The sequence below is a fragment of the Bombina bombina genome, chromosome 3 (assembly GCF_027579735.1).
Source record: "Bombina bombina isolate aBomBom1 chromosome 3, aBomBom1.pri, whole genome shotgun sequence".
Classification (NCBI taxonomy): Eukaryota; Metazoa; Chordata; class Amphibia; order Anura; family Bombinatoridae; genus Bombina; species Bombina bombina.
Window position 1 is genome coordinate 853,814,099 of NC_069501.1, and position 20,627 is coordinate 853,834,725.

Genomic DNA, 20,627 nt, shown 5'->3' on the forward strand with positions numbered 1-20,627 from the left:
ATTGGGGAGCGGGAAAGGGGGCTGTGAACGTGGGCCTAATGGATAATTTACCTGCCGAAGTACTACTGGGCAACGATTTGGGCCCCATGACTTCTGCCTATGCTCCAGTATGCAACAACGAGGCGGACCCAGTGACTACACGGGCCCAAGCCCGGACGGAGCGAGAGCTCTCACCAGTGCGGGAGACACAGGTAAGACCTACCCCGACCTTGCCTGACAGGTTAGGCCCCATACCCTGGGACACCCCAGATGCTTTCGAGGCAGAGTCTAAGACTGACCCGACCTTACAAAAGTACCGGGAACGAGCAGAGACCGGAGGGGGCGGGGCAGATAACGAAACATTCTTATGGGAAAAAGGGAAACTATAACGCTGGACAGAGAAAAGGGGACAGCGTAGGCGACAGCTGGTAGTGCCCCACAAATACCGTCAAGAAATCCTCAAAATAGGCCATGACATCCCCTTAGCAGGCCACCTAGCCGTTACCCGTACCCTACACCGCATTACTCACACGTTCTTTTGGCCAGGGGTGCACGCTGACGTTAGAACTTACTGTAACACCTGCGATGTGTGTCAACGAGTAGGAAGGCGAGGCGATCACCCTAAAGCCCAGCTAGTAAATATGCCCATTGTAGAGGAACCCTTCAGCCGGGTTGCTATTGACCTAGTGGGACCACTGGCTACCCCTAGTCCCTCCGGTAAGCGATACATTCTTACCGTAGTGGACTACGCTACCAGGTACCCAGAGGCTGTCGCCCTATCCAACATACAAGCGGATACGGTAGCGAATGCACTAGTACAGGTGTTCTCCCGGGTAGGATTTCCAAAAGAAATCCTATCCGACCGAGGCACCCAATTTACGGCTGAATTGACCCAACAACTCTGGCAGGTTTGCAAAATTAAGTCCCTCCTGAGCTCCCCATACCACCCCCAGACGAACGGGCTGTGTGAGAGGTTCAATGGGACCCTCAAGCAAATGCTCAAGACGTTCACTCAGGAATACCGAGACTGGGAACGCTTCCTGCCGCACCTCCTATTTGCTTATCGGGAGGTGCCCCAGGAAACGACAGGGTTCTCTCCCTTCGAGTTGCTCTACGGAAGAAAGGTACGGGGACCCCTAAACCTGATCCGGGAGCACTGGGAGGGAGAGATGGAGGCTGACGGTGTCCCCATTGTGCCATACGTGCTGGAACTCAGGGACCGAATGGAGCAATTAGCCAAATCCGTGCGGGCTAATCTCCAGTTGGCCCAGAGAAGACAGAAAGTATGGTACGATCGGGGGGCCCGAAAGAGAATCTTCACCATAGGACAAAAGGTGTTAGTACTTAAACCGGTGAAGACAGACAAATTGCAGGCGTCCTGGCAGGGTCCCTACCAGATCGTAGAGAAAAGGGGAGACACCACTTATGTGATAGCTAGCTGCCACGACAACAATCTTAGAAAGACATTCCATGTAAACATGCTCAAGGAATATTTTGAGCGGCCAGAGAACGTGACGGCCGTATGTTGTTCCCCTCAGGAAGACCCCGACAGTTTACCCATTCCAGACCTATTAGAAAAGAGCATCCCCACAGGTATAGTGGCGCAGGTTCAGATAGGGGACCGACTTAGCCCCACTGAAAGGGAGCAGCTCAACCAACTCCTCCAGTCTAAACACCTCACCTTCTCCCCGAAGCCAGGGTACACTACTTTAACCACCCACCAGGTAGATACTCCGGGACAAGCTCCCTTGCGCCAGGCTCCGTACCGAATCCCCGAAGCAGTTAGGACAGGAATGAAGAAGGAGATCGATGAGATGCTCCAGCTCAGGGTAATTGAGCCCTCCGATAGTCCCTGGGCCTCCCCAGTTGTCTTGGTGCCCAAGAAAGATGGGACCACCCGGTTCTGCGTAGACTATCGGAGGCTCAATGAAAATACCGTGACGGACGCTTACCCTATGCCCAGGGTAGACGAGCTACTCGATCGTATAGCCAGGGGAAATTACCTGACCACTATTGACCTCTGCAAAGGTTACTGGCAGATTCCCCTGGCCCCGGAGGCTATCCCCAAGTCGGCATTCGTCACCCCATTCGGCTTATATCAGTTTAGGGTAATGCCGTTTGGGATGAAGAATGCCCCAGCTACATTCCAGCGCTTGGTGGATAGGCTCCTGGATGGCTTCCAGAGTTTTGCTTGCGCCTACCTGGACGACATAGCGATCCACAGTGAGTCCTGGGAGGACCACTTAGCTCATGTGGGAATGGTTCTGGATCAGATCCGGGCTGCTGGCCTGACTCTGAAGCCAGAAAAATGCCACTTTGGGATGGCCGAGGTACAGTACCTGGGTCACCGGGTGGGGTGTGGAAAGCAGCGACCAGAGCCGGCCAAAATAGAAGCTGTCGCCAATTGGCCCACCCCCATCACTAAGACTCAGGTCCTAGCCTTCCTGGGCACGGCAGGGTACTATAGACGGTTCGTACCAGACTACAGCACACTTGCCAAACCCCTGACTGACTTGACCAAGAAGAACTTACCTCGACAGGCCCTGTGGTCTCCCCACTGTGAAACGGCTTTCCAGGCTCTCAAAAATGCTCTAATTAACGCTCCTGTCTTGGCGGCCCCAGCCCTTAACAAACGTTTTATCGTCCATACAGATGCTTCCATGTTCGGGCTGGGAGCCGTCCTCAGCCAAGTAGGCGAAGATGGAGGGGAGCATCCAGTTGCCTACATCAGCCGGAAGCTCCTGCCCCGCGAAGTCAGCTATGCAGCGGTCGAAAAGGAGTGTTTGGCTTTGGTGTGGGCATTAAAGAAATTGACTCCCTATTTATATGGTCAGGAGTTCACTCTGGTCACCGACCATAACCCGTTGGTGTGGCTGAACCGGGTCTCTGGAGATAACGGCAGGCTATTACGTTGGAGCTTATCGTTGCAACCCTTCAATTTCACCATTACTTACAGACCTGGGAAACAGAATGGCAACGCCGACGGGTTGTCCAGACAAACCGACCTCAGCCCCGCATAATCAGCGGTCTGGACAGCCTTAGTCTGCCCCGAAAAGGGGTCAGACCGTGTCTGCCAGAGTGTTCCACAGAAAGGGAGCACTGTTACAGAAGCATTAGTTATTTTGTTGTGAAGAGCTTATTTCCCAGCAGCAATGCCTGAACCAGCAAGCCAGCGCCTAAGAAGGGCTCCAAGAAAACCATAACAAGTATCATTTCATAAAGAGTTAACTCTTTTTTTTCAGCTTTTAGAAACTATTGTCTAATCACCTCTGGAGCCAGACTGGTAATTGATAAGATGAACTTGTAAACTTGTTATCTTAAGTACTGTAATCCTATTGTGGCCTGTCAAAGGACAGTGCTCTCTATCTAAATGTGTGATGGGGGATTTTGTGCTTCCCCCCCTCTCCCCCTGGGAGTGCCCTGTGTGCATGTAACCTTAATAAAAAGCAGGCTGGGCATCCCAGTCCTGAGTTCTTGTTTGACCCTCAATCGCAGCGTTGACTCGTTTTTGTGGGCAGAAGGGTATCCTAGCGGTACTGCAGCTAAGGGAGATTATTCTATATTTGCGAGACTCATATAGAATACTATGGAAAGCAGCTTCTCCCCTCTTTAGCAATAGGGATCCAGGCTACTAAGCGGTCCATCTCTCAGCGAGACTAAGGGTAACCGTAACAGTCTCAAGAAGGATGTCCCCTGGGACAGGCGATCTGGACAGAGCCACCAAGAGCGCGATTCTCTCGACCGGTTGTCCAGAGAAATCTGTTGGGATAAATCCAAGTGATTGCCGTTCCATTGCCTCAGCATTCACAACTGAAGAGGTCTGAGATGGAACCTGGCAAATGGACTGACATCTATGCTGGACACCATGAGGCCAATTACCTCCATACACCGGGCCACACATGGCTTTAAGGAGGTCTGGATGACAAGACAATTGGAAGTAATTTTGCAACGTCTCTGGACTGTAAGGAATATCTTCATGGATATGGAATCTATTATCGTGCCCAGGAATTCCACTATGGTACTGGGGACCAGAGAACTCTTTCCTAAATATATCTTCCATCCATGAGATTGAAGAAGAAGTAGCAGATCTCTTAAATGGTCTTCTGCCAGAAGGCAGGATGGAGCCTGGACGAGGATGTCATCCAAGTATGGTGCTACTGCAATACCTCTGGATCTTGCCACTGCAAGCAGAGCCCCTAGAACCTTCATAAAGGCTCTTGGGGCAGTAGCCAGACAAAATGATCCTTGTGTATTGGCACATGAAGGTAAGCATCCTTCAAGTCTATCGTAGTCATGAACTGATCTTCTTGAACTAAGGGCAGAATAGACCTTATCGTCTCCATCTTGAACGATGGCACTGACAGAAACTTGTTTAAGCACTTTAGGTCTAGAATCGGGCGAAACGTACACTCCTTCTTTGGGACCACAAAAAGGTTTGAGTAGTATTCCAGACCTCTCTTCGCAAGAGGTACTGGCACAATCACTCCTAGGGAGGAGAGATCCCTCACGCACCCTAGAAAAGCATGTAGTTTTTCTGGTCTTGAAGACAGGTTTAATAAGAGGAATCTGCCCCTGGGTGGATGAGATTTGAAACCTATCCTGTAACCCTGAGCAATGACCTCCAGAACCTAACCTCCAGACGGGCTGCCCCTTAATGGCGATTTTGTCTCAGCTGGCTTCTTGGATTTATTCCAAGATTGAGATGGTTTCCAAGCTCCCTTGGACTGATCAGGCTTTGCATAGAGGGCTGCTGGCGTTGGGATTTATCCGAATGAAAGGGACGAAAATTAGGACCCTGTCCTTTAGGTTTGTTCTTCTTATCCTGCGGTAAAAAGGCACCCTTGTCCCCAGTGACTGTGGATATGATGTCCTTGACCGAAAATAACCTTCCCCTTAAATGGAAGGGAAAGCAATCTAGATGTTGAAGTCATGTCAGCAGACCAAGACTTCAGCCACAGAGCCCTACGGGCTATAACAGAAAAGCCTGATGTCTTGGCATTCAATAGAATATTCAGCATGTAACGGCTCCAGCCACCGCAGAACACACAGCTGCAGGCTGAAATAAAAACCTAGTGTGCTGAAACATCTTTCTCAACAGAGTTTCTAGCTTCTTATCCATGAGCTCCTTAAACGATGAACTATCCTCAAGCGGGATAGTGGTGCGCTTCGCCAGCGTGGAGATAGCTCCATCCACCTTAGGGACAGATCCCCACAACTCTGATTGATACATCAGAGTTCTCCATAGCTTGCTCTTTTAAAATGGACTATAGAAAAAGTAAATGGCACCTTTATACCCCCAATGGCCGGGGCACTCACCACTTCCTATGACCCAGGCCCTACAGAGAAACCTCTTCTTCTCCTGTAAACCACACGGTCAGGAAAGAGGAAGTTAATGAGGCCACACCTGGTCACATGGAGTGCCATGCAGGACCGCCCCTGCTGCAGGAAGAAAAGAACGCCAAAATGACAGGCTGCACAGTTTATCCAAAACTAAAGTTAAACCTGAATGTTCCCACATCTGCCAGAGCCTCATCTCACACATGTTGCAGCATAAAAACATAATAAGCAAATCATGTATAAATAATCCCCTTCCGGAGATATTAACCCTTGATTCCATACAGATAAAGGAGTCACATTGTGACCCTGTCTTCTTACGTTATCATATGATATAAAATGAAACGATCTTACTGGAATCATCGCCGTGGAACAGACACACAGCATCTTAAGTTTGACAGTCTTGTAGCATCACACCTGACATGGACTTGAGTGATAGAAGCAGACAGTGAAACTCGTCAACACTGATTGCTTAGGAGTTGTTAATACGAGTCTGGATGGTTTCGCAGAAAGAGACTCTCCCTGCATCTCCAGACCCTAACATTCGTCAATGCTCTCACTGAGAGGCTGACAAGACTACTTAAAACTCCAGTCCCATACCGAAGAGTACTACCCTCCATAAGAGACTACTCCGAATCTTCCGACACTTCTCTGACATCCTCCTGTGACGAAAGGCAAAGAATGACTAGTGGATGAGGGGAGTGGGGGAGGTATTTAAGCCTTTGGCTGGGGTGTCTTTGCCTCCTTCTGGTGGCAAGGTTCTGTATTCCCACAAGTAAGGAATGAAGATGTGGACTCTCCTCATATTAAGATGGAAAAGAGACATTATGAAGGATATAATGTTCCATATATTATTGATGATTAGATTATGTATTTTACAGCAGGTAACAGCTGATAATGATAATCTAGGTCATGGTCGACCACAACAAATTATTTAAATGATGCATAATAAATAATTAAGAAAAAGCAACAAGAAAGAGGCGCCAATGGTGCAGGTCAATGGAGATTTTTGGTATAACAAACATGTGCGAACACTAGGTACTCACAATATGAGAAGGCACTCAGTTGTGCCAGTGGACACAGGCTAGGTTTTAACAGCAATCCAGCTGGCTGAACTGGGAGGCAGCTCTCTATCAGCATCCAGTGGAAGGAAATCTAAAAAGTAAAAGCAGGAATAGAGGCGCCAATGGTGCAGGTAAATGGTGGTACAGGTATCACTAATAGCCCAGTGTACACAGGGTACTCACATTTATGGAAGGCACTCACTTGTACCTATAGAGACAGGCTGGATTTTAGCAGCAATCCAGCTAGCTGATCCAGGGTGAGCTGGCTGGTTCGTGGGTGTTTAGAGTGTTGGTACTCTAAAGTAGCATAGCAGGGCGGTACCATATATAACACTGAGAGTGGATTTATATAAAATAAATGAATTTATTTAAAAAATATAAAAAGGTTTACCACTCCAAGAATATAATTGGTACATCAGGAATACATGCGACGCGTTTCTCAGTTAAAAACTGTTTCCTCAGGCCTGAGGAAACAGTTTTTAACTGAGAAACGCGTCGCATGTATTCCTGATGTACCAATTATATTCTTGGAGTGGTAAACCTTTTTATATGTTTTAAATAAATTCATTTATTTTATATAAATCCACTCTCAGTGTTATATATGGTACCGCCCTGCTATGCTACTTTAGAGTACCAACACTCTAAACACCCACGAACCAGCCAGCTCACCCTGGATCAGCTAGCTGGATTGCTGCTAAAATCCAGCCTGTCTCTATAGGTACAAGTGAGTGCCTTCCATAAATGTGAGTACCCTGTGTACACTGGGCTATTAGTGATACCTGTACCACCATTTACCTGCACCATTGGCGCCTCTATTCCTGCTTTTACATAATAAATAATTAAGCCATTAAGATGATGGTAAACATAAAAAATAGGGTAATATGGACACAAATATCTGACTCATAACCCAAACTTGAAAAACTCATTAAGAACATCTAACCCCCATTGGGTTTTGGAATCTGATCTCCTATGTTATATCCCAGTGACTTCCCCCTGAGTCACCAGAGGGCTTTAGTTGTGGATGCTTTCTTGTTGGTTTTCTGATTGCTCTCTCAGGCTCTCTGGCTCCACCTCCTGCCAGCTATTGGTAACATGCAATTACCAACAGACTATTTAAACCTGCATGGCTAATCAGTCTTTGCCCTGACATGGAGTTTACTCAGTCTGTGCCTCTGCTTGTGGAAGAAGAATCCTTTTGTGGTTTGCTTTTCGGTATTGACCTTGGCTAGTTCCTGTTTCTGATAGTGTCTGAACCGTTGCTTTGATGCCTGATTTTGGACTGATCTGCTGGATTTTCTACTTTGCCTGTTTTCTGACCAAGGCTCTGGATTACCCTTGTATTGTATTTGCCTGAGAGATACCGACCCTTAAAGTCTGACATTGTTTTCTACTTTAAGCTGCAGCTCCTAAGCACTTTCTCCACTGCAGGTCTGAGCTCATCTTTTTGCTGCAGTTCCTGAACTTTCCTTGTCCTATGCAGCTCCAGTGTATACCTTGTCTGCAGCAGCTCATGAGTACCTCTGAAATTCTTGAGTGTACTCCTGGCTACTACATCCTTATAGTCTGTCAAGCCTTGAAGCACCTGAGACTAGTGCCAAGTTTGTCTTCACTGTTCAGCCTCTGCTGTGACCTGGCCCTGCTCAGCCTCTGATGTGACCTGCCGCTGCTCAGCCTCTGCTGTGACCTGCCATGCTCAGCCTCTGCTGTGACCTGCCGCTGCTAAACCTCTGCAGTGACCTGCCGCTGCTCAGCCTCTGCTGTGACCCGCTGCTACTGTTCAGCTTCTGCTGTGACCTGCTACTGCTCGGCCTCGGCTGTGACCTGCTGCTGCTCGGCCTCGGCTGTGACCCACTGCTACTGTTCAGCCTCTGCTGTGACCTACTGTTCAGCCTCTGCTGGGATCTGCTACTGTTCAGCCTCTGCTGTGACCTGCTACTGTTCAGCCTCTGCTGTGACCTGCTACTGTTCAGCCTCTGCTGTGACCTGCTACTGTTCAGCCTCTGCTGTGACCTGCTACTGTTCAGCCTCTGCTGTGACCTGCTACTGTTCAGCCTCTGCTGTGACCAGCTACTGTTCAGCCTCTGCTGTGACCTGCTACTGTTCAGCCTCTGCTGTGACCTGCTACTGTTCAGCCTCTGCTGTGACCTGCTACTGTTCAGCCTCTGCTGTGACCTGCTACTGTTCAGCCTCTGCTGTGACCTGCTACTGCTCAGCCTCTGCTGTGACCTGCTACTGCTCAGCCTCTGCTGTGACCTGCTACTGCTCAGCCTCTGCTGTGACCTGCTACTGCTCAGCCTCTGCTGTGACCTGCTACTGCTCAGCCTCTGCTGTGACCTGCCGCTGCTCAGCCTCTGCTGTGACCCACTGCTACTAAGCCTCTGCTGTGACTCGCCCCATTCAATAAACAAGATGGGTTTTTTTAACAAAATGTGCCTCTGCAAATAAGCTTCACTCTCCAAACCTGACAACAAGCGTGACAAAAAGAATGCAGCTGAAAAAGGACTTAACCATACAACACATATGGTGTTGTATGGTTAAAACATCATATTTAATCCAATATAAATTACTAAATTAAATAAATCTCTCAAGACATTAAATAAGGACACACACACTGGGTAATGACAATTGTTTCTATTTTTACTACAATGTGCTAAGATGGCTCCATTTTGAGCAAACTATCTTTTTTAGACACTTGAAAAATAATAACACTAATTATACTAATAATACATTAGCTTATGTTTATAGAGAAGAGTTTAAAATGTCTATTACATGCTTCCCTGCATTAAAAATCAGTTAGTATAACATTTAAATCTACTAAATGTGCAGTATTTCTCAGTAAAAGGCAACATATTTATTTATAGTAAGCTGCAAATAGCACTTCTCACTTTAATGTATTAAAATACTTTTTTCAACCCTACAAATCCATCTATTTTCAAACTGATAAAGTCCAAATTGTTTATTTTAATAAAAAAACTTAAAGGGACAGCCTAGACAAATTAAACTGTCTTAATTCAAATAGGGCAGCGGTTCCCAACCTGTGGTACACGTACCCCTGGGGGTATGCGTAGGACCGGTTAGGGGTACGTGAATCTATTAATGGTAATAGCGAATTTGCCCGCCTTAACCAAAAAAAATAAGGTCCTCTTACCTAGCGCTACTGATTTTGCACGCTGCAGGTATTGGTGGCACAGTGTAAATGCGCGCTACACTTTACGCGGGATGTTGTGTACTGTGGGAAGGGCGCAGGCTGACTGAGGCTATACTTAGTGTTAGTGTACACTGTGCACAGCACTGCCGGCACGCACCCACCCCAGCCCGACCCCAAAAAACAGACATGTGTGCTCACTGTGCTGGCCTCTGCAGCCTGGCACTGTCTGGCAGAAAGCAAATTATGCGTATATATATATATATATATAAGGATGATTATCTGGGTAAGCCTATATATATATATATATATATATATATATATATATATATTTATATATATGCTGTCAGGCTCAGTCTTTGTATTCATAGCTAAATGCCCTATTACAGTTCCTAGATCCTGTTTGACAACTTCAGACTTATATCTGGCTACCATTTTAAAAAAAGCTGACATTTATCATTAAGTCCTCTTTTTTATTGTCCCCAGCAAGCACCACTTATGACTCGTATGGACATGGCCCTATCTACTGTAGGTCTATACTTCTGTTATGTTTTGAACTCCCAATATGACTGAAGAACATGCTGTCTCATGCAATTATTAAATAATAATATAATAAATGTCCTGCTTTGTTTCCAGTAGAACAGAAAAAATATCTATCACGTTATAAATACTGAACATCTCTATTTAAGACATTCTCCAGTTATCTTGGATAGACATACTTTTTTGTGCCAATCACATTTCAGTCCTTAAATTATTCTAAATGTAAAATTTACAATGAAAGAGAATACATTTCCATTCCCATCTGCAATAAGCACATATATATATATGAGACATGTCTTTTTTGAGGGATGGGTGGGGGTAATAAAGAGAGGGGTACTCATAAATAAAAAGCCTAATCAAGGGGTAGAGGAGAGAAAAAAGGTTGGGAACCGCTGAAATAGGGCATGCAGTTTTAAACAACTTTCCCATTTACTTTTATTATCAAACTAGGCGATAAGCCTGTCCAGAGGGCAGTCTATTTTTTAAACACTACAAACCCTAAGCTAATATAACAAAAATAAAAAATGTAAAATTACAGAAAAAAACTAAACAAAGCTATCCAAAATAAAAAAATTAAACCTAAACTAATACCCCTATAAAAATAAAAAATCCACCCAAAATAAAAACACCCCCTAATCTATCAATAAACTACAAATAGCCCTTAAAAGGCCCTTTTGTAGGGCATTGCCCTAAAGAATTCAGCTCTTTCACATACAAAAATTACAAAGTACCCCCTAACAGTAAAACCAACCACCCAACCAACCCCCGCAAAATAAAAAAAACTAAGTCTAAAAAAAACTAAGCTACCCAATTGCCCCTAAAAGGGCATTTGTATGGGCATTGCCCTTAAAGGGACATTCAGCTATTTTACTGCCCTTAAAAGGGCAATCAGCTCTTTTACAGCCCAAAAAACCCTAATCTAAAAAAAAAGCCACCCCAAAAAAAAAAGAAGAAAACCTAAGACTAATCCCCAAATAGGTACTCACCGTTCCTGAAGTCCGGCGGTGAAGGTCTTCTTCCAGGCGGCTCCATCCTCTTCTATCTTCATCCGGAGCGAAGACGGCGCAGAGCGGTCTTCCCCGATGCGCGGATCCGGAGCGGCGGTTCTCACTGGTGGCAATCCTCAGCAGCATGGAGGCTCCTCTTCATCCGATCTCCGTCGTACACTAAAAATTGAATGGAAGGTACCGCATTCAATTTGGGGTACCTTGCATTCCTATTTGCTGGAATTTTGAAATTAGCCAATAGGATCAGAGCTACTGAAATCCTATTGGCAGTTCAAATCAGCCAATAAGATTTCAGTAGCTCTCATCCTATTGGCTGATTTCAAAATTTCAGGCACTTTTTTTAATTTTTGGGGTGTTTTTTTTTTTTTAGATTAGGGTTTTTTGGGCTGTAAAAGAGCGGATTGCACTTTTAAGGACAGTAAAAGAGCTGAATGCCCTTTTAAGGGCAATGCCCATACAAATGCCCCTTTAGGGGCAATGGGTAGTTTATTTATTTTTTAGTGTTAGTTTTTTTTTGGGGGGGGTTTGGTGGGTGGGGGGTTTAATGTTAGGGGGGACTTCATATTTTTTACATGTAAAAGAGCCGTTTAACTTAGGGCAATGCCCTACAAAAGGCCCTTTTAAGGACTATTGGTAGTTTAGTTAAGGGGGTGTTTTTATTTTGGGGGGGCTTTTTATTTTCATTAGATTAGGTTTAAAAAAATATTTTTGATAATTTTGTTTATTTTTTGCTGTAATTTTAGACTTATTTTTTGTAATTTTAGATTAATTTTTTGTAATTTAATGTTAGATTTTATTTTTAAATTAATGTTAGGATTTTTTATTTTAAAGGGGGTTGTTTGGTAGTAATTAAATTAGTTATTTGCATTGTGGGGGATTGGCGGTTTAGGAGTTAATAGGTTAATTAGGTTTATTAGGTTTATTGCGATGTGGGGGTTTGGCGGATTAGGGGTTAATGTTTTAATTATGTTACTTGCAATGTTTAATTTGTGGATTAGGGTTAGTTACTTTATTATTTAGCGAAGTGGGGGTTGGTGGTTTAGGTGTTTGTTAATATTTCTTGCGGGCGCTTAGTTTTTTTTTTTGTTAATACTTCATATGGGTGGTTATGTTTTTTCTGTTTTATACTTCGTTCGGACGGTAAGGTTTTTTTATTATTTCGTGCGGGTAGTTAGGTTTTTTGTTATTTCGTGTGGGCAGTTACGTGTTTTTTTTTTTTATTTTATTATTTTTATTGAGGCAAAGTAAAATACAATTGTATACAGTGATAATGTCAGCTCAGCAATCCAATCAAAAAAAAAGAAAACCAAAAACAATAACAAAGAAAACTGGCAATCATTGATCCTATATCATTCATAATCTATCAAGAATATGCCAAAACAAAACAATAATCAAAGCCTCTTATTTTTCCATTATTTGTCAATAATATTCTGCAACTTATATCTTCAGAGTGGATGATAGATAATATCTACATAACAGAACCTATTTGATCTGAGTAAAGAGAGGGGTGCGGGGAGAAGAAGAGGGAGAGAAAAAAAAAAAAAATTTAGGGAGGGGAGAGGGAAGGGGGAGGACTTAGAAGAGACGTAAAAATATTCAGGACCTAGCTATTACCATAGTCCTAATAAAACTATTTCCGAGTATCTAAAAGGGTATATTAATTGATTTATTTCTTCTGGAGTAAATATTTTAATGAAGGCCGACCATTTTTAAAAAAATGAAGTTACCTCCTTTTCCGAAGTTAAGGACACGTCCATTTGCTCAATAATACATTGCTTTTTCATAAATTTTTTAATTTCCTGAATACTAGGTATTGAGGAGTCTCTCCATTTTCCAAAAATTAAATTCCTCGTTGCCAGAATTGCCCCATTCCTAATTTTTTTTTTATCCAAATTTGTTGAGGATTCTACCAAGAATACCACCCCTGCCAATGAGAGAGAGAAAGTAGGAAGCTTCAGTGTGTTAATTAGCCAAAATTCTACCTTTTTCCATAATTGCCTAATCCTCGGGCAGTTACGTGTTTTTTTTGTTATTTCGTGCGGACGGTTGCTATCTTTTTGTTTCTTAATGCTTCGTTTGCCTATGCTGCATCCAGGTGGATTCTTTTGGCTGCGCTCGCAGCCAACATTCTTTTGGCTGCCTTGCGCAGCCAACATTCCTTTGAGGATGTGTGCGCAACTGGCGACCGCAACGGACGTGTTACAAAAGCGATTATAGCATATATTTGCTTTGTTATCTTCGTATTTTTTGTTGAAAGCTAAACCTAGGTAGGCTTGTATGCAAATCTCTAAGCCCTTGAAGGTCGTCTTGTATTTCAGTGCATTTTGACAGTTTTTCACAGCTAGACATTGCTAGTTCATGTGTGCCCTATAGATAAAAATTATGCTCACTCCTGTGAAGTTATTTATGAATCAGCACTGATTGGCTAAAATGCACGTCTGTCAAAATAAATGAAATAAGGGGCAGTCCGTCGTCTCTTATTTCAGTGCATTTTGACAGTTTTTCACAGCTAGACAGAGCTAGTTCATGTGTGCCCTATAGATAAAATTGTGCTGATTCCCGTGGAGTTACTTATTAGTCAGCACTGATTGGCTAAAATGCAAGTCTGTGATATGAACTGAAATAAGGAGCAGTCTGTAGAGGCTTAGATACAAGGTAATCACAGAGGAAAAAAACAAATTATGATTACCTGAGAATTTTCTTTTTTTCTGTACGGAGAGAGTCCACAGCTGCATTCATTACTTTTTGGAAATATAGAACCTGGCCACCAGGAGGAGGCAAAGACACCCCAGCCAAAGGCTTAAATACCTCCCCCCACTTCCCTCATCCCCCAGTTATTCTGCCAAGAGAACAAGGAACAATAGGAGAAATATCAGGGTGAAAAAAGGTGCCAGAAGAATGAATAAAAAAGAATCTAAGGCCGTCCACCGAAAAAACGGGCAGGGAGCTGTGGACTCTCCCCGTACAGAAGAAAAGAAAATTATCAGGTAAGCATAATTTAAGTTTTTCTTCTTAAAACGGGGAGAGTCCACAGCTGCATTCATTACTTTTGGGAAATCAATACCCAAGCTTATAGAGGACACTGAATGCAAACGGGCGGGAACAAAAAGGCGGCCCATTCTGATGGCACTACAGCCTGACACAACCCGGATTCCCGATAAAAAAAAAAAACTACTTCAACAGAAGCAGGAAGAACAAAAATATGGAAAGAGGACAAGGTAACTGCCTATCAACTAGAACCAAAAGGATCCCAGTTAGTGATCACTCTGAAATTCTGGACTCCACTGAGCACAAAAACCTCTGAGGAGACAAAAGTCCCACTCTCTAGAAGCACACAAATGAAAACCTCTCCATGATCAATGGCAAGGGAAACAAACTCCCACACCAAATTCTCCCTAACTGAAAGAAAGAAGAATCCGATAAGAAGGTCCGAAAGAACCTCCATAAACAATCTCCGAAGATTCAAGGACAAAACAGAGAGAGAAGCCCCTAGCATAACTTGAAAAAGAGCGGGCTACCAGGCTGCAAGAGGACAAAGTCCCGTAGAGAAAACTCTACCAACGGAGGAGAGCAAAGAAAGGAAAAATTCCAAACCACCTCCTACATGGATCCAAAAGAACCAACATAAAGCCTTAACCATAACCGAAGTCCCAGAAGGACAAAAGGTAGAACAAGACTACCTTACCATAGACAGCTAACTAGCACAGAGAAACTAGACACCCGTAGGTCTGGAAAAACCCCGGGAGCAGAACAGGAACAGAATAGTAACATCCGTTTTCGCCACAAACGAAAGCCGCAGGCTTCCATTAGATAGGCAGTCAGACTAAACGTCAAACCAAAGTAACAAGCCAACCGAGTAGGTAGCAAACTTGCACCAGGACATTCCTGGAAAGGAACAAGATAAAAACTCTGAAAACAGGGCGGACCAACTCCCACCCTACTAGAAAACGGGGTAAGGGAGGACAACACCCTGACCAATAAAGAAGAGACAACTGCCCGCCAAGGGAAGGTTCCTGACCAACTGCAAGGCCTCCCAACCTAAGGAAGGATCACTCGGGAGACATGATATGTGGTCGATGCCCAAACAGAGCAGTCGGAATTCCTGACCCCTATATTTCGATCGAACAGTCCTATCACAGAAGCGACTGGCAATGTCCCAAAAAACAAGAGAGATTAAAAAATCCCTGCATCGACAAGGCCCGGATATCAGACAACAAATCTCCAGCCATGAGTTCCTAAGGAAAAGAATCAGGAAAGAGGCACCGACACCCAGAGAGACCAACTCGGGATCCAGGATACCTATCTTCATTACCCCTCAGAAACCCGAAGGGTGGGTACACTGCATGCAAGAGAAACCCTCAACTCACTGAACTCCTAGAGACAGAAGATTAAAACCACCTCAGGAGGAGCCAACAGGATAGGCGCAGTAGACCAGATCCTTCCAAATAGAAGGAAAATAAAGAAACCCAGGAATATTCCAGTAAAGAAAGGAGTCCCACTGAGACCTTATCGTCTATCATTTACATTACATTCTCACAATGAAAAGGAAAATGAAACGATCTTACCGGAATCTATGCCGTAGAACAGTAACACAGTCCTTCAAGTTTGACAGATAGTAGCATTGCTTTTGACATGGACTTGAGTGAAGAAAGCAGGCAGCGAAACTCGTCAACGCTGATTGCTTATGGAGCTGTTAATATGAGTCGGGATGGTTTCGCATAAAGACTCTCCCTGTATCTCCAGATTCTAACTTTCATCCATGCTCTCACTGAGAGGCTGACAGGACTACTTAAAACTCCCGTCCCATCTCGAAGAGTACTACCCTCCCTAAGAGACTTGAATCTTCTGACACTTCTCTGCCAACCTCCTGTGACGAAAGGCAAAGAATGACTGGGGGATGAGGGAAGTGGGGAAGGTAATTAAGCCTTTGGCTGGGGTGTCTATGCGTCCTCCTGGTGGCCAGGTTCTGTATTTCCTAAAGTAATGAATGCAGCTGTGGACTCTCCCTGTTTTAAGAAGAAAAAGTGTATTAATATAACTGTGTTGGTTATGAAAAACTGGGAAATGGGTAAAAAAAGGGATTATCTATCTTGGAGTAGACTGTCCCTTTAAGTTTATAGAAAAGATGCTGCTTTAAATTTCTTGTCTGCTATTGAATACTGCAACATTTTTGCATAGCAATACATTTGCGCTCTCTGATTTCTAAACTTTTAAGATGCATTTAAATACATAAACTTGCAGATTTGTAATTAAATCAATAGTTATATTTGATTTGCTGTAATAATCAGAAAACTTTTCAGAAGTTTTCATAGCATTTTTACTAGATTTTATAAAACCTTAGCCTACTCACTTCCTATGTATTATATTAGCAGTGACCGAAATTGACTGTGTATTAAAGTGAATGTAAATTTTAAAGCTAAAGTGCCCGGTTTCTAAAAATTTGATTAAAAACAGGGGCACTTTAATTAATCAAAATTTACATTTCACTCCTGTTGTGAAAAAACCTTACCTTTTAAACTTCACAGCAGCTCCAGCTACCTCTGCCCGTTGCAAAGCCTCTTCCTGGGTCTAAAATGAGGAATCTGGCTTCCTCCAATCACAGCGTTGAATCAGACACTGATTCCCCCAGGGGGGGAAGCCGTGATTGAAGGATGACCTATCCATCATTTCTGACATAAGAAATGGCTTGCGACGACCGGAGGAAGCTGGAGCTGCTGTTATGTTTAAAAGGTAAGTTTTTTTCACAACAGGAGTGAAATGTAAATTTTGATGAATTAAACTGCCCCTGTTTTTAATCAAATTTTTAAAAATGGGCACTTTAAAGTGAATGTAAATTTTGATGCTAAACACTGAATCTTGTGTAACTTGAATAAATCATTAGAAGAACAGAGGGAGAACATAACACTTGTCTAACCTGCATATTTATCTCTGTTTCACTGTGCACAGATTTGGGGGCAGAGGAAATTACTTGATATTGTGTAAAAATAACTTTCGCATGAAAAAGTTTAAATAAAAGCTGATTCAATTTAAAGTGAAACTTACATGATAAGGATATCCTTTTTCAAAAAAACAAAGCACTGTCATATTTTCAGGTGTTTTTTTTATATATCTTGTCCCTTTAACAGCTAAAGTAGGCAAAATAAATAATGAAAGTATATTGTATATATGGACTTAATTAAAGGGACAATAAAGTCAAAATTAAACAAATGGATTGGGTAGAGCATGACATTTTAAACAACTTTCTAATTTACTTCTATTACCAATTTTGCTTAGTTATCTGGGTATCCTTTGTTAAAGAGTAATCCTAGGTGAGCTCAGGAGTGTGCACGTGTCTTAAAGACATGCGCACACTCCTAATCACCTATCAGCATACCTAGGTTTGCTCTTCAACAAAGGATACAAACACAATTTAATAATAAAAGTAAACTGGAAAGTTGCTTAAAATTGTATGCTCTGTCTAAATAATGAAACTTTAATTTGCCTTTTCTGTCCCTTTAAGCATTTTATGAGATTACATTTTTGAGTTTAAAGGGATAGAAAGGTCAAAAACAAAATGTGCACTTCAATTTGAAAGATAAACATTTGTGCAATATATTTCCATTAGCAAAAATGTTTATAGTAAACATTATTACTGTTTTTCAGCGGCATACACACATATCCTGTGAGGGCCTGGGCACCAGTATTAAAGGGCAAGTCAACCCAAAAATTATTAAACCTTCTTTAGATTACGTAAGTAACGAGTTTTACAGCAAACTGTAGCCAAATTTGGTTCAAAAAATACTTTGCAAGTAAAAACACTTACTTCTCCTACTCTGGGCCATTTTGTAATGGCCGCCTGATCATGTTTTCATCAAGGGGGCATTTTAAAACGGCCCATTGCGCCTGAGCGAAACACTAAGATCTCTTAGTTGAAGCTGGAATTTCTGTTTGGGTGACGTCAGGGAAAGGAGGGGGTCAGGCGGCCAGTACAAAACGTCCGGAGTAGGAGTAGTAAGTGTTTTTACTTGCAAAGTATTTTTTGATCCAAATTGGGCTACAGTTTACTGTAAAACTCGTTACTTACATAGTCTAAAGAAGTTATAATAATTTTTGGGTTGACTTGTCCTTTAGAACACCACAATTTCTCAGAGAGCTGGCAGTGGTGTGTATTGCTTCTAAAGACATCCTTTCTGCCATAGAAGCCACTGCTGACTCTCTGAGCAGGCATGGTGCTTGAATACTGGTGCACAGGCCTTCACAGGATATGTACATATGCCACTGAAAAACAGTAATCTTTTTACTAGAAGCTATTTTGCTAATGAAAGTATATTGCAAAAATACTTCTATTTCAAAATGAAATGCACACATGCACATTTCCTTTTTGACCTTTCTATCCTTTTAAGGCCCCTTTAAATGTGTAATATCAATTAACCAATATACACACAAAATAAGTTATACTGCCACTGCTTCCATCAGTATTCAGTTGCACAGGCAAAAAAAATAAAAAAAATAAAAACATAAATGTAAAAAGAGGGAAAAGAATGCATTTATAAATAATCGTATACATGTTAAAAATAAGTGTTGTTATCAGTGCAAATATGAGATGTATTATATGATGACTTTTTTTTATATACCAACTGCTTCATATTACATAAACCTTAAAACTAAAAATTGTACAGAAACGCCAATAAATGTTTGATAAAATATTTTGAATCATGTGTTTCCACACGTATAAATCACTTGAAAGAAAGCATTCAGTGACATACTTTTGAAATTAATGTTTTGAAACTTTGACAGGAACTTGGTGTGGTTTGACATAGATCGGGAAGTTGTGGTGCTTCCTGTTCAATAATTTGTCTGTATGTCCCACACACTGATATTGTGGTACTGTGTAGCACCTGCTTCTTAATGCAAATCATTAAGAGGGCCTTATTTTGAGATATTTATGCTATTGATAGTACCTGACAAAACATATATTGTTCTGCTCTAATGCTGAAACACATCATGCAAGTAACAGCTATAAATACATTTTGCTTGACATACTTGATTTAATACTTTCATGTAATTATTAAAGAGCTTACCTGTTGCTGCTGTCTTCTTCCTAACTGAGCAAATTGGGAAAGCAGGATTTGTTGATCTAGTAGCTCAATTCGCTGTTGTCTTTGAATGTCAATTGTTGCACCCATTCCAACACGCGCTTCGCTGACAGGCTCCACAGTTGAGAATATTGGTTCAAGAGTCTGTGAAAACATTTCCGCAACCCAACGGGGAACACAAAGAATCTGCCGGACCTTTAGCACATCCTTTTCATAACAAAGTCCTGAGATCTACAAAACAAACACTTGGGTTTATACAAAATCAAATGTTTATTTACTACTAAACTATTTGTCACTCAATCCTTCTATTCATTTATATTTTTTCTTCTTTACAAACAAGACTAACAGTCAGTTCTCTATATAAGGGGAACCTAAGGTAGTTACTCAGTAAGAAGCTTTGTACTATAGGCTTTTAAATAGCATTTTTATTTTATAATGGGAGCCCCAGGTATAAACTACACATAATAGAACTGAATAGGTGGCAACAACTAATCTTTCATACAAGTAGCTACACACACATTGTTTTGTCACTGGCCACACAAGTATAGAATATGACCTCTCTAGACTGTAAAGATAAGCATCATTTCTATTTCCTGATAAATCAGTTTGTTTCTTCATACTGTGTTTCTAAAACGTAACCTATTCAGTGCTGAGCAATTTCACCCCTTTGTGCAGGAGTTGTTTTTAGCCATCTGGCACTTATTACACTTGTATTTTATATTTTTCTGTAAGGTACCCACACAAATGATACTACATTTTTCTCAGCAGACCAAGCAAAACAGATTAATATGGGAAAACACCACCACATGAAATGTAAAAAACATGGTCTGCAGCAGAATGGGCGTCATTATTTCCTCATACATTTCAAACACACGTTATGGTTCCACATTTAGCATCCTCCGTCTTCTCCAGTATACACTTTGCATCCTTTCTCCTCGTAAAATGCACTAATTAATTTAATTTTACCATTACTGGCTTAGGAACAATATTCCCATTAGGGGCTAGAATACAAGTGGTGCACTAATGTTTGTGAGCGAGCGATATAAGAATATCGTGGGTGCATTCATTTTCATGCATATTATAAGTTAAAAGTAAATACGTTTGCCAGAGCACAATCAAATTTAACGTGTGTCACGTTCGCATGACTGAAGACCTCAAGTAAAGGGTTAGGGCTAGAATAAAAGTTGCACCACACACACAACATAAATACATTAAAATATATATTAAATATACCATTACACTCATACAAACACTATCTGATAAAATTATTCATATAAATATTAATACAATGTTTTTATAAGGGTTAAATGTATATGGTAAATGGCCATGTATTTGACTGCAAAGGGTTATATAATATATTTCTATATATTTTTTTTTATATATATATTTGTCTAAATAATAATTCTATAATAATATTTAATAATGTTTTCTACTATGTATTTACTGTAAATATTTTACATTCAAATGTTCTTCACATACAGGA

The 20,627-nt window shown here is 42.0% G+C and overlaps 1 protein-coding gene across 1 annotated transcript in view; it reads right to left on the reverse strand.

Annotated features, from left to right (window-relative positions):
• Positions 1-20,627, reverse strand: part of UBAC2 (UBA domain containing 2) — a 580,006-nt gene that overhangs the window by 127,190 nt on the left and 432,189 nt on the right. Inside the window, exon 8 of the mRNA XM_053707817.1 lies at positions 19,130-19,375. Within this exon, the coding sequence (XP_053563792.1) occupies positions 19,130-19,375 (246 nt within the window). The remainder of the gene's footprint in view (positions 1-19,129; positions 19,376-20,627) is intronic.